Raw genomic sequence first — 14,686 nt, forward strand, 5'->3', positions numbered from 1 at the left:
ATCGCTGCCTTTGAGATGTTTGGGGATAACAGCAGTCCTGGTGGTTAGAGAGGAGGAATGTGAAAGGGAGTAATGGCACACTGGCATCAGATTGGAGATAGAGGCTCAGATGCCAACACCAAGGGTCTGGAGTCTATAATGCACATATTATAGGATCTGAAACTTATTCATCAGGGAAGCAACATGATGTTTGTTTAAGACAATGGTTCTCAATCCTAACTGGGTATCAGAATCACCCATATAGATTCTTTGAACCCATTCAGGGCTTGCTTAATCAAAATACCTGACAGTGGGGTCTAGGCATCTTTATTTTTTATTTTTTAATTGTTTCACCAGTAAGTTTGAGGCAGAGCCAGTGTTGAGAGCTGCTGCTTTAAGAATTGGACTGATTAGTGAGGTTGATTTGGAGTGGAGAAGGGGAAGTAGAGAGGCCAAAATCAGGAAAACCAACTAGAAGCATACTGCAATAATCCTGAAGATTTCAGTAAAGCTTTTCTCAGGATCTACTAAATCCTGTCTTTTGATTTGCTAATGAATCATAGAAAACTTAAATTAAGTCCCAGAGTTTCTTGGCTCCCATGATAGATTGTGCTTTTATATAGTTTAAACCCGTCTAATGGTTTGTTCCCTTTTCAAAGACATCCTGCCAATGAAATCCCTTCACTATAAAACAGGGTGTCTCCTTAAGTGTTCCCATTGTGTTTGGTGAAATTCTATAGTATTTGAGAAGCACATGCTTCATTTTTCTCAAGTGAACACTGCCTGCAAAACAAGGGACTCTAATTAAAAACTTGATTTGAAGAACAAATGGTGGGGCCACTCACAGCCTGCAGCTGAAGAAGCAGGTCATTCTTCTCCCTGATGAAGGAGACCTGTTTTGCTTTCAGTTCTTCCCTCTGAGATTCTGACTTCTCCAAGGCTTTTTGCAGTTGCACACACTCTTCCTTCAGAGCAACTATCGCCTTTCCCATTTCAGCAGATTTAACAAGAGGCTTGATCTTGAAGAAGAGCCTCATCCAGGGCCAGTTCTTCACATGCCATGAAAACTCTTATGTTCCACTGGATCAAAAGAAGTGCGTCCCTAAATCCAGAGGGAAAAAGAAAAACAAGTTAACCCAGATGATATGAGAGTCATTTTCCCAATCCAGATCCTTAAGAAGCATATCTTCCGAGGAGTCATTAAAATATCTCATTAGTCTTCAAAGCACTTCTACATCTGGGCTGTCATTTGATTCTGGCAAAAGCCCTATGAGGGACTTCTTGGGCTAGCAATATTGTGGGCTAGATGTCCCCAAAATACTCCCACTGCAAACATTCTCTCAATGAGAGCAGAGTCTGAAAGACGGTAAGAAAGAGGGAGCAAAAAAAACTTTAATGAATGTGCGTATAGCTTGGCCACCTTCATGGAAGGTGAGATCCAGTTTTGGTATTGTAATGATTTATATTTTTATATCCACATGGAGAAACAAACAGGCTGAGACTTTCGAAGAACATCATTCCTTTTTTTTTTAAAGATTTTTATTTATTTATTTATTTATTTATTTATTCATTCATTCATTCATTCATAGACACACAGAGAGAGGAGCAGAGACACAGACAGAGGGAGAAGCAGGCTCCACGCAGGGAGCCCGATGCGGGACTCGATCCCGAGTCTCCAGGATCACACCCCAGGCTGCAGGCGGCACCAAACCGCTGCGCCACGGGGGCTGCCCAAAGAACATCATTCTTAATGAAAAGAAAAAATTTTAAATTCACCACTAGCACAAAGTGATGTCAAAGAGAAGTACATCTGATTTGCTCTGGGCTTAGGATAAAGAAAAAATTCTACTCCAGAATTTTTTTTTATCCTAGACCAGTACCATTGGAATGTCTGATGTTTGAATCATACTATCTGGTCAGTGCAGATGTATGTAAGGATTTAGCATAATCATTTTTTATGCTGGTAATAAACACCCTTTGGGCTTTTAGGAAAGGAGAATACAAAAGTGCACTGAAGAAAATACCCTCAAAAGAGATTCTCCTAAAGTCCCTTGGTAGATGAGCTTACTCTTCAAAATTACAAAACAGGGGGATCCCTGGGTGGCTCAGCGGTTTAGTGCCTGCCTTCAGCCCAGGAGACCCAGGATCAAGACCCACATCAGACTCCCTGCATGGAGCCTGCTTCTCCCTCTGCCTGTGTCTCTGCCTCTCATTCTCTCTGTGTCTTTCATGAATAAATAAAATCTTTAAAAAAAAAAAAAAAATTACAAAACACCTATAGAAAAAAAAAAAAATCAACCATAAGTGAGGGAGGGCAACTATAATAAAAAGTCTGATTATTCCAAGAATTTTAAATAATTGAACAATCTGGTGGAGACCATAAAATAATTGTTAAAAATTCTTAAAGGCATAGAGGAAAGACTTTAAAAAACAAGAAATAAATGAGCCTTTATGATAAGAGGGCAGAAAGATTTTAAAGAGGATCAAATAAAATATCTGATACTGGAAAATATAGTCATTTAAATCAAATTCAGTGGAAGAACTGAGAAGCTGATCATACACACTGAAAAAAAATTGTGAATTAATAAACCCAAAGCAAGTGGAAGGAAGGAAAGAATAAAGATGAGATCAGAGACTAATAAACTAGAAAGAAAAAACAAAATGAAAAAAGGTGATTACATAGTCTCTATTAAGTATCTGACATAAGTGATCAAGAAAAAGGAGAGAAGACACGAATAAACAGTACTAGAAATAATATTCTAAGAATATTCTAGGATTATGTTTAGAAACATATAGATATGGTAGAGATTAAAAATCATAATCTAGCAAATTGGAAAATTTAAAAGAAATGTACAATTTTTTAAAGGAACATCTAAACCAATTCAAGAAGAGAAATCTCAATAGGTCTATAACTGTTAAACAAATGGAATCAAAATTGAAAAACCCCATCACCGTATCTACTTGGTTTAATAGGCAAATTTACCAACCATTCAAGGAACAGATAATCAAAATAAATTGTTTCATGTTTTGAAAAGAAGAAACATTCTCTACTTGTCTTCTAAGGTTAAAGTCGTCTTGATCCAAAGATAGATAACATAGTAGGAGAAAAAAATTACCAAACTTATTCATGAAGAATGTTGCAAAAATCCTTATAATACTATAACCAAATCCATCAATGTATAAAAAAGGTATTTAAAAAACAAAGTGGGTTTAACATTTTTAAAAAGCAACTAATATAATTCAAAAAACGGATAGGTCAATGGGAAAAAAACTGCGATTGTTTCACTAGGTGGAGAAAAAGAATTTAACCATTTTCCTGGTAAAAGTGTTTAACAACGTAGGATGGAATGAATGTCCTCCATACAATATATCATACCTTTAAAAAGAAAAGTCTATAGTAAACATCATCTTAAAAGGGAAATGATAGCTTTCCCCAAAATCAGAAATATGACAAAGTTTGGCAGAAGTTTTTGAAGTCCAAAACACCACAAGTTAGTAATAATCTGGAGCAATGAGATTTTCATACACTTCTGATGATGAGTCAATTGGAAAGCATATTGGCAATATCTCATGAAGATAAGTTGTGTGTAGGCTAAAATCTAATAATTCATACCCTAGAGAAAAGCTACTGGGAGTGTGGGTCTCACTAGCTGCTACCCACAAACTCTCAGAGCATGAACCAGCATTTTGAATAACACTGTTTTCAAAAAACTCTTGTACATGTGAAGGGGCAGACATTTACAAAAATGATGCTGCAGAGCTGTTCCTAATAGCAAAAAGTTGTAAATGAGTTAAATTAACTTGAGCTGGAAAATGGATAAATAAATCATGGTTTATTTATACAATGGAATACTATATAGCAGTTAAAATCCATAATCTAGCACTAAATTTATCAATATTAATAAACTGCAACAGTAGTTCTGAATATAGAGAATGAATTTCAGGATAATATATGCAGAATATTCTATAAAAGAAGACTCGAAACAGGCAAAGTCATGTAACCTTTTAAGGATATCTGCATATCTCCATAGGATTCAGATCAAAGCAGAAATACACAAGGGGTTTCAACTGTATGTTTATTTTTTTGTAGTGTTGTGAGCAACTACAGAAAAATATGTTAAAGGAATGAAAACATACCTTTATATGCTTTATATACAAAACATGAACGAAACATGGAATGACAACACAAACTCAGGATCTGGGGAACTAGGTATAGGATCTGGATCAAGGGAGAGATATACAAAGGACGTCAATTTTGCAAATATTTTTAAATTGTGAGCAATTATAGAGAAAATGTTAGGAACTCCTAAACTTTGATGATAAGCTCCATGAGTGCACATTAGAATATTTTCTGTATTTTTTGTTTGAAATACTTTATGATAATTGTGTAAAGCCATCCTGTGATTAGAAGGAATGGATAGTAAAGACCTCATTTTACAGATGAAGGAAGAGAACTATATAGAAACTGTAAGATTTTTACCCAAGTTTACACAACTAGTCTTAGAAGCCATCTCTCCCATCCCCAAACTTCCATAAATTCCCATACCATACTGAGCACAATATCAGTCACAGAAAATTCTTAGGAGAGGTCTCTCTATTATCTTTGATATCACCATGTAATGATATTTTTCTTTTTTGGAAAAACAGAAGGAATTAATGATTGTCAATTAAACAAGTTATACCAAGACCTGTAGACTTCTCTCCAGAAGGTAAACTACACAGTAAAAAAAAAAAAAAAAAAAAAATGCAACAACTGCAGAATCTCTTGCTCACAATCCCTTTGTTTGGAGATTTTGCTAGCTTACTTTCCATGACTCTCTTAAACAATAGGCAAGACCTACACCTTAGTGTCCAAATGTGTTGATAAATGTCCCCAGTGAAACTGCCTGAAATGAAATAAGAGAGTTATGATTATATATCACCAACAGCCACAATTTCTGACCCAGGGGAAGTTGTAAAGTGGTCGGCACACCTCCCCACTCTGTAGCAAATTTCCCCAGAGCTGGCTGTAGGATGCATGCAAACCTTTCCAGTTCTGCTTCTGTTATGAACTATGAGTCATGCCACCCTCAGAGACCCAGACTTCCTTGACTCTAAAGAATCCCTCTAAAGGGAAGCCTGGAAACAATACAAAAAATATCTGAATTACACTTACCCTTAGTTGTAGCAAGAGAAACAAACAAACAAACAAAAAGCCCTTTATGCTCTGTGTTCCAGGATTTAATTTTAAGTGAAGTCCCAGCCTATGCAGGCTAGCAGCTCTTTACCTTGACCTATTATAAGACAATGAGATGAAGTCACACTGATTCAGGCACAGCACTACTCTAGCAGATGAGGTGTAGGGGAGGGATATCCTACCTCTCTTCCAGAATCTTCTGGAACTTGATTCGCATCAATTTGCCCCGTATTCTGGCTTGGAACAATGTAAAGACTTTAGATAGTCTCTCATGTCTCATTGCTTCCAGTTGTTCCAGAAAGCCAGCTTTTAAAAACACCTAAAAGAAATAAGTTAGATGTTAGTTCCACTCATAATGGGTATTCATTAGATGTCTACCGAATGACTGTATGAACAACTGGTGTATTCATTGATTAGTCATCTGTCTTGCTAAGTTTTACTCAATGTGTAAAATGTACATTCTAGAAAGTTTGGTTTTACAAATCTAAAGTTTGCAAAAGTATTTTATTTAATCCTGTAGTTATTGGTCCCTATGGACTATTCTCCTCCTCGATAGGAGATCGAGGAAATCTGGTTTAAGTTTTAAGACAGACCCAGCCAGGCAGTGCTCTGAAGTGCCAGACAGAGGTCTGCAAACTTTTCTGTAAAGGGCCAGAGAGAAAATATTTTGGGACTTTACAGCTCACATAGAATTTTCATAGATCTATAGAATCTTCTTCATCTCCTCTTTTCCTTCATTTACCTCCTCCTCATCCTTTAAAACAAACAAACAAACAAAAAACCCAACCATTTATTTTTTATTTATTTATTTTTTTTTTTTTAAAAACCCAACCATTTAAAAACGTCAAACCATTTTTAACTAATGGGCCATATTAAAAATAGGTTGTGGCGATGGCCCTTAGGCCAAAGTTTGCTGATCTCTTTCCTAGAGAAAGTCACTTTGTCTTAGGCATTAAAGAATCCACCTTTTCACGATTTATTAGCAATGGCCAAGATGAGGTGAGTGAGGTGTCAGGCACAAATTTTAAGGAAGCACTCACTTTCAGGGTTGTATAAGTCAGTACTTACATAACCCTAATAGTGAGTGCCTTCTTAAATTTTGTGCCTTAGGAGGCTCTCTTGCCTCTTGCTAGTTCCAGTCTAGATTAGTAGTATACAGCAAAAATAATTAAGCCCACAAGGAAATAAAGGACGAGTAGTGGCAATCAGCAGAAACAATGACACCAGAAGCAGATTCTCAGGCACTCAAAATGTGGGAGTCAAGTACCATTTTATAGTCACGTCCTATGGAGCTCTTTTTCTGTGAGCTCTTCATCCTAGACCCTCCAATTCTCTAATAATTTGGTCTTTCCATGTCTGTCATTAGGAATCACCTGATGTCGACCATCAAATGAAACCAAATCTATTAGTCAGACATTTCCCATAATATACGGATCATACCAAAATCATCTAAGGCAAAGCCGAATTTAGCCAACCACATCTAAAGAACTTAACAATGGATTAATTTTTTGGATAGTGAGGTTGACCCTAGCATTTTTAATTACTCATACAGTTTTCTAGAATTAATTCCCTAAAAGAGTTCTTGCAGATTAATCCGTTCAACAGATACAAGCAGTTTATTCCAGTAAGTTGAATTTACCTTTTTCTAGCCCTGATGTCTCTGCACATATTCTAGCACACTGAGGTTGATTCAATATTTTATAGCTTGGCACAAACTTACTTAGATGAATAATTATAAAAATGTAAATGTAGTCAAGACTGAGGGCTGAAGAAGCATTGAGTTTTCTCTCAAATAGCATTGAAGTTTCCGCTTTCGACTGAGCTCTATTTGTGTTATTTGTGGTCACAAGAACTGTAGAGTGCCTTATCATGGATATTTTAGGATACACACTCTTTCCTCCCACTCTTTTCCAAATGCATTCTTCCTAGTTTTCCGGTTACCTTAGTGATTCCAAAGCGGTACTGGATATGGTCTATCTCCAATGAGCCAAGTAATTCCTCAGCTGCTTTTCTGCTGCTTACAAACCTACTCTTCGGAAAGGCTCTTGGGTTCAGAATGCAGTACCTAATTGAAAATAGATAAAGAATAAATCCTGGGGTCAGGGAGGTCACATGATTCAAATAAAGAATAATCTGAACAAATGAGGTAAAGGAGGTACAGACTTGTACCTCTCCTATCAATATGTTCGATTTTCACAAAACTCTGGGCAATAATGAGGATACAAGTAATAATCTCTTACTTTGGCATAATAATTTGTACTTTTCATAGGCCCTTGGAGACAACATCATTTGAATCTCTGCTCAATTAGGGAGGGAAGGAGAGATTGGGAGGCAAAGGGAGGGGAAGAGGCAGGCTTATGGATCTCTGTTGTACAGATAAGAAAACTGAAAAGCAGAGACATTAAATGTGTCTTCCAAGATTTCTTCACCCTAACAGTGAGCTAGCACAGAACTAGAAATATACCTCTTAACCTTGAGACAGGTTCCCTTTCTAGTCTATCATACTTGGCTCAAATTTGCTTGATGACCTATAATTTAGACTTTTGGAATTTAGAAAATAGAAAGCAGAAATGCCTCTCCTGCCACACACCCTGCTGGGTTCCTTTCTTTCACAGGCTTGCTAGTAAAGCAACAGCCTGCTTGGAAGGCAGCTACGATTAAGTACACACAACATTTCAGAAATTCAATTCAGCCTCCATGTCTTTCTTCTGTATATATTTCTTCTATATGTGGGTCTATTATCCGTTAATAGAGATTTAAGGATATTACAGCTACATGGATGTTGGATTTAAGGGGAAGTAATAATGGAACTCTGTCGTCATATATCTCACCACCACCAAAACACATCGATCTGTAGTCTGGAGGCCATCAACCAAACAATGCATGCCTAAACACTCAGAAAGAGAGGAAAACAGAATGGGCTACCTTAGGCTCCTCGGATCCAGGGATGTATGTTTACCTTTGTTTAAAATCAGCATATAGCAGTTGGTTCGGAAAACCTTCACAGCATATCCTGATCCCTTCTAAGACACCATTACAGCGGAGCTGCTGCAGAAGCAAGTAGGGATCCAACTCACCTGAAGCAAAAGGATCCTGTTCAGTCTGTGTCCAAAAGAATTATTACCCAAGATCTAGTCCTAATTGCACATCTTGGGATTTAAAAAAGTTTGAATTTGGTGTTCTCTATATAGAGGGTAATAGGAGTTCACTTCACTCCCAGCCTGATGGCACTAACAGTACCCATCCTATCATGTAAGAGTCTCGAAATAGGATTTACCTGAAGTTCCTTTAATACCTAATGAACCCTTTAATTCACAGTTAGTCAAATTTTATAAGCAAATACACCTAGAAGATAAAGAATAAATTTTTGCTAGGATTATAAATAGCTGATTTTACATCCATTCTCTGGCTTAAAACCAGCTAGAGAGGGGAAATATGAACACAAAAGGGAACTGCCATCTCCGGTTAGGAAGGGGAAGAGATTACAAGAAGGAGAATATAAGAAAAGTAGAAGATAAGCACAGCCACAAAATTCTGCTTATTATTTTGCCTTATGAGGGACTTGGTCACATCCCAGCCTACATTCTCTGAGAGAGAGAGAGAGAGAGAGAGAAAGAGAAAGAGAGACCACCTATGCTTTATTCTATACCATAAGCATCCTCCTATCACCTCCTTGTTTATCAGATGAAGTCCTACTAAAGCTGCAGCTGCAATCTCGGAGACAAGCCTTTGAAAAACCTTCCAAGAAGCCACTGTGTCTCGCTTTCAGAAAATCTGCTGGAAGAAGCCAAATAGCACTCCTCCTAAGACAAAGGCCTACAATAGTATTATAAGAAAAATGGAAAGGAGATGAATCTTTGCTTATGTCCAGGGTCACAGAAATAAACTCTAAGCCATATATCCATATTCCTGTACTCCAGTCCCTTTGATAGACAGAGACAGATGATCTGTAAGAAGGGGAACAAGTGGAGCTCTATGACCCCAAAAGATCAAGCATGCTCATTCCCTTTAAGTACATATGAAAAACTGTCTTGATTAGATCATGAAGCTTTTCTTAGGACTTTGTCTTATGACTTAAAAAAAAAAAAATCAACTGCTAAAATCAGAGCTGACTCGATGGGAGACAACTCTAATAGGTAACAGAATTGCTCCAAAATAGAGGCAGCTAATTAGATTTCTTGCCAAATGGAAGCAGTGTCCCTGGATGCATTCAGAAACCCAGCTGATAAGAAACAATGAGGCAAAAACATACAGTGTCGATGAACATGAAGTGTTTGTGTTGCAAAAAACCCAAACTGCAGCATCATTGTTTAGTATCACACTTTCCCAAAATAGGTCACAGACTGTCAAGACCGGGGTCCTAATTACAGGAGGTTAATAAAAATGCAAGATACTACAGAACCTCAGAAATTAGAATCAGCATCTGGCTAGCTATATATTCCAAGGGTGATTAGAGCTCTGAAGACATAAGCGTGTATCATATACACAACTTTGAAGGTGACAGTCTCTGACCAAGTTTTATAGAAGCCTGTAATTCCAAAAAGAAGTCGGAGAATCTTCAAACGTATGATGTAAGGAAAAGAATCCATGTAGTTAATATCTATAAAAACTTTGTTTTGGCAATTAAGAACAAAAAGTAATTCACCACCCACCACCATCCATTCATCAAAAAGCATCCAGTATAATAGCCAAGACATGGAAATAAACTAAGTGTTCAGAGATGGAAAAATGGATAAAGAAGATGAGATATGTGTACACACACACACACACACACACACACACATCCCTACATACATATACACATATACACAATGGAATATTATTCAGCCATAAAAATGGAGAAAGCCCAACCATATGCAACAACATGGATGGACCTTGAGGTCATTATACTAAGTGAAGTCAGGCAGAGAAATATAAATATTGTATGATCTTGCTTATGTGTGGAATCTAAAAACAAACAAACTGATGGAAAAAGAGATTAGATTTGTGGATTTGCAGTTATCAGAAATAGGAAGTGAAGAAGGGAGGGGAAATTAGACCAAGGTTGTCACAAGGCACAGACTTCCAGTCATAAGATAAATAAGTATTAGGGATGCAAAGTAAAACACAACGGGTATAGTTAACACTGTTGTATGATATATTTGAAAAGTTAAGCATCAAGGTAGTAAAGCAGAGTCAATCCTAGGGATGCCTAGGTGGCTCAGCGGTTGAGCCTCTGCCTTGGGCTCAGGACATGATCCCAGGGTCCTAGGATCATGTCCCGTATCAGGCTTCCCACAGGAGCCTGCTTCTCCCTCTGCCTGTGTCTCTGCCTCTCTCTGCGTGTCTCTCATGAAATCTTAAAAAAAAAAAAAAAAAAAAGAGAGAGAGAGAGTCAATCCTAAGAGTTCTTATCACAAGGTTAAAAAATATGAGATGATGGATGTTAATTAAACTTGGTAATTATTTCATGATATATATAAGTCAAATCATTATGCTGTATACCTTAAATTTATACTGTAGTGCTGTATGCCAATTATATCTCAATAAAACTGGTATGTGTGTGTGGGGAGAAACATTAAAAATAAAACCATCTATTCACTGCTCACAAGTACATAACTAAAGAGATGTGTGCTATTAGGGAGAGGGAAGATTAGCATTGGCAAGGAAGGCTAGAAGGAGTTCTTAACAATTAGAAATGGATTTAGGTACTGTCTTCATGGTCGATTTAGATCATTCAGATCAAATGATTTCTTATATGCTCAAATATCTACCTTATTTCCACCATCGATTATCTAATCCCTTTTATTATACTTTGCCCTGGTAGACAATGGCATAGAAACTCATCCAGGTTTTAGCATAAAACTTAAGGAAGAATTTAGATGGTAATATCAAGCATTCTAATGTTAACCAATTGAATTGGCCTTGTGAAATCCTTCTGCGCATCCACTTGAATCTCAATCCAAAAGCAATCTTGAGGAGGTTCAGAAGACCTCATTTTTAAAGTTACTTTCATTTTTCTACTTGAAATCTACTCTAATATAAAAGGAACTGGTAAATTTTCTTAAAAAAAAAAAAAAAAAACTTTCAACATAGCATGAATCAAATGCATTTCCTAGTGTGGATTACAAAGAAATCTAGTTCTTACCTGGTATTTTGTTCACATTGGGATTAATGCATCTCACAAAATGAGGTGCTGTTGATTTCAGCTTAGTCATCAATTTACTTAGGTTTTCCTTAAATAGAGACCGTAAGAAACACAAAATCACTTTGCAAATCACTAAAAACACCAATCTACCTAACAATTGTCTCCAAGTCTATCAACTTAATCATAAAGCCAAGATGCATATCAACAATAAAATAATGAATTCAACATTCTTCCCTGCTTACTAAACCATACATTAGTTCTTTCCTATGACAAGTCAATATTTATCTGACAGATACAGTTCTGTTGTGAATCCTATCTACCTGTTTTGAATTTGATAGCAATAATTTATGGCTGGGCAATCAAATGACTTGAACACAAACTGTTTCTCAAGTTTTCTGTATGGAAAGTTTTTCTTAGGTCAGGTTCTTTGGAAGCAGTATCTGACTTGGGTTTGAGTGATTTACTCGAGAAGCAGGGGAGGGGAGGGGAAGAAAAAAAGCAATGATACAGATTCGAAGTCTACTGTGATCCCTGCAGGAGCTCTGAGCACAAATGTACCAATTGCACCACAGTTGGTCCCCACCTTGATGCAAGAAAGGAATCAGGGTCTGGAGGGATGAGTAAGGAGATAGCTAAGCTTCCCATTTGGCCAGTGGCAATTCTGGCACCTGTGAGTTGCTATGAGCCAACATTCTCATCAGCTGGAAGATGGCTGACAAAGGGGACCTAAGTAGACAACAACAGTGTCCACTAAAACCCATTAATATCAACATAAACGCCAACTTCTCCAACTTGGCTAACTTTAGATAGATACTTTTCCCTTATTTGAAGATGTGAAATTTCAAATAAGTAATAACATATGCAGATTGTGAGGCAGTTAATATATGAATAGATGCAATTAAAAATTACTTTATGCAGAGATGCAACCATTTGGAATGAAACTCCTCTCTTGCGCTGCTTTTCCCCAAACTGTAGAGCTAAAAAAAGAAGAAAAAAGCATTTAAAAAGCTCTTTTTTGTCACATTACCATACCCTGTTGATGAAAGTATAAATTTGTCAAGTTCTAGAAGCAATATGGCAATATCTACAAAAAGCTTTTAAAAATATTTGTCTCAACACAAATGTCTATTTCTAATGCTCTTCCTTAAGGAAATAGGCAACTGTGCAAAGACTTGCTGCAGCATTGTTTAGTCAGTGTAAAAAAAAAAAAAACTAAACAATAAAGTTATCAAAGCAAATATCTATCAAGAAGAGATTGACTAGTTAAAGTATGAATGAGTACATATACAGTGAAACACTGTGGCCTTTTAAAATGATGAGGAGGATCCATATAACTGAGATGGGAAGATCTCTGGGATTTATTTTAAGAGAAAAAGTAGGGTATAAAAGTTTGTGTGTTATGATCCTGAGTGTTTATACGTGTTTCTCAGTGTTAATTATATTTTTAGTGACTATATACATAAAAAACATCAGGAGGAGCATATACCAAAATGTTAGCAATTGCTATCACTCTATGTGGAATGATAGGTAACTTTTATGTTTCTCTTATTTTTCCATATTGTCTGCATTTTTGGCAACTCTCATGCACCACTTTTATAATTTATAAAAAGCCATCTATTTCCATTTTCTTGAAGCAAAAGGGTCTATGCTAAGCCAAATTATTTTACAAACATTTTTGTAGTGCTAACTCGCAAAGATGTACAACAACAACCACCGCAAAACTCCCAGGCAATCTGGAAAAACTGGACCAGCTGTCAACACGAAAAGCAAAATATTCTTTGCACCCGAGTAGCACTGGGACAGATGTCCTAGCTCTTAATCACTAACGTCCTGCTGACATGCCCCAGACCCTCCAAGTCAATCACTGGACCTCTTAGTACTTCAGTTTCTCCACCTATGGAAAGAGAATACTACTACCTTCCATTATTAATTTTTTAAAACAATTATATCTCTGGTTTAAAGTACCTGGATTCCTCAGAAGAAAGTATGGTTATTACAGGGAATTTAATGTTTGGATGAGTGAGAAACGTGGAGGCAAGTATTTTCAGGGGGTGCTTAAAAATTACCCAAAAAAAGCACATTCTGGACAATTATTCTTTTCTGCTTCCAAAGGACACAGCACAAACCCTGAAGAGTTCGATGATGATTTCCTGTCTGATTCTCTCCCAAATCCCTGCCTGATCTCTTATGATCAGAGAATGACCCATCTGGGAACTGTAAGCTTAGGAGTCACCATCTATCCGACTGCTCAGGGGCACTTTAGAAACCATTAGAATCAGGCAAATGCACTGCCTGGAGATGATGAGGGCCCAAATACAATAGCCTTCATTTCTCAACCTCCTCTTGAGGCAGGCCAACAGGATTTCATGTCTGCTCTGAATTATGTCATCTGTGCTGATGAAGCCAGAAGTGCCGACTTCCTTCTCCATTTCCTCACCACGTCAATCAGGGGGCCCAAATTAGCCTGCCGGGGCCAGGAGTTAACTTAAAGCTGGGTGTGAGATAACAGGACAGTTGAGGAGGTTAGGAAATGAGAATGCACACCCCTTCAAGAAGAGCTGGTACATGTTGCTCCATTGCCACAAGGGTGTCTGAACACAGGCTGGACAGATTTTTCTATTTTCCCATGTTTTCTACGTTTTGTGAGAAAAAGGAAATGCAAATGTGTATGTGGAAACTTCTGATTTTTTAAACCGTGCGGACCAAACAAAACATGTCTGAAGGCCAGGTTAGGCTCGAAGGTTACCAATCTGTGACTTTTAAAATGATTCATGGAGAGCTTCCCTCTGTAGCCAGCAGCCAGTTGTGAGGCTGATGTTCTCCACATGGTCTCAGTTTCCTCAAATGTGGTGCAGAAATCTGAATTATGTCCTAAATACTCGTAGCCTGTACATCTCTCTGTCTTGTTTCTGGAAGACAGTGAGAGAAGTATAGGCACTAGGCCAGGAAGCAGAATTCCTGCTTCCTACCTTGGTTTTGCATTTACTACTGTCAAATTAATTAAACAAGGAGGCCCTTAGACTGATGTGGTTCTAATTCCATAGTGACCTATATCAGCGAGCCAAAATCTAAGCCTATAAACGTCCCAAGGTTACAGAATCAAAACACTAGCGACAACCGATCACAGTCGAGTAGGCTTTAAACTACAACCAGTCAATAGCTTCCTTATTTTGCCTCCACCTTCTCTCCATAAAGTATCTCCCTGAGCTCCGTCAGTGGAACAGTCTTAAACACTGAGGGTTTGACTTGAATCAAATGAATGATGTCAATCAAATGAATCACATGAATCAATTTTTGCTCAACTAAATGCTTAAAATTTTTTTAACATGCTTCAATTTATCTTTGATCAGTAGATTTGTGAAATTGGGGATGCTCCTTAACTCTTCCGTAGTTGCCCCTGTAAG

General features: G+C 37.4%; 1 protein-coding gene across 1 annotated transcript in view; it reads right to left on the reverse strand.

The window, feature by feature from the left end:
* MYH15 (myosin heavy chain 15) overlaps positions 1-14,686 on the reverse strand; it is a 149,467-nt gene that overhangs the window by 83,093 nt on the left and 51,688 nt on the right. Inside the window, 7 exon segments of the mRNA XM_049105298.1 lie at positions 825-1,034; positions 1,036-1,081; positions 5,338-5,474; positions 7,097-7,220; positions 8,115-8,232; positions 11,283-11,370; positions 12,192-12,259. Coding sequence (XP_048961255.1) covers positions 825-1,034; positions 1,036-1,081; positions 5,338-5,474; positions 7,097-7,220; positions 8,115-8,232; positions 11,283-11,370; positions 12,192-12,259 — 791 coding nt within the window.

This window comes from Canis lupus, chromosome 33 (genome assembly GCF_003254725.2).
Source record: "Canis lupus dingo isolate Sandy chromosome 33, ASM325472v2, whole genome shotgun sequence".
Classification (NCBI taxonomy): Eukaryota; Metazoa; Chordata; class Mammalia; order Carnivora; family Canidae; genus Canis; species Canis lupus.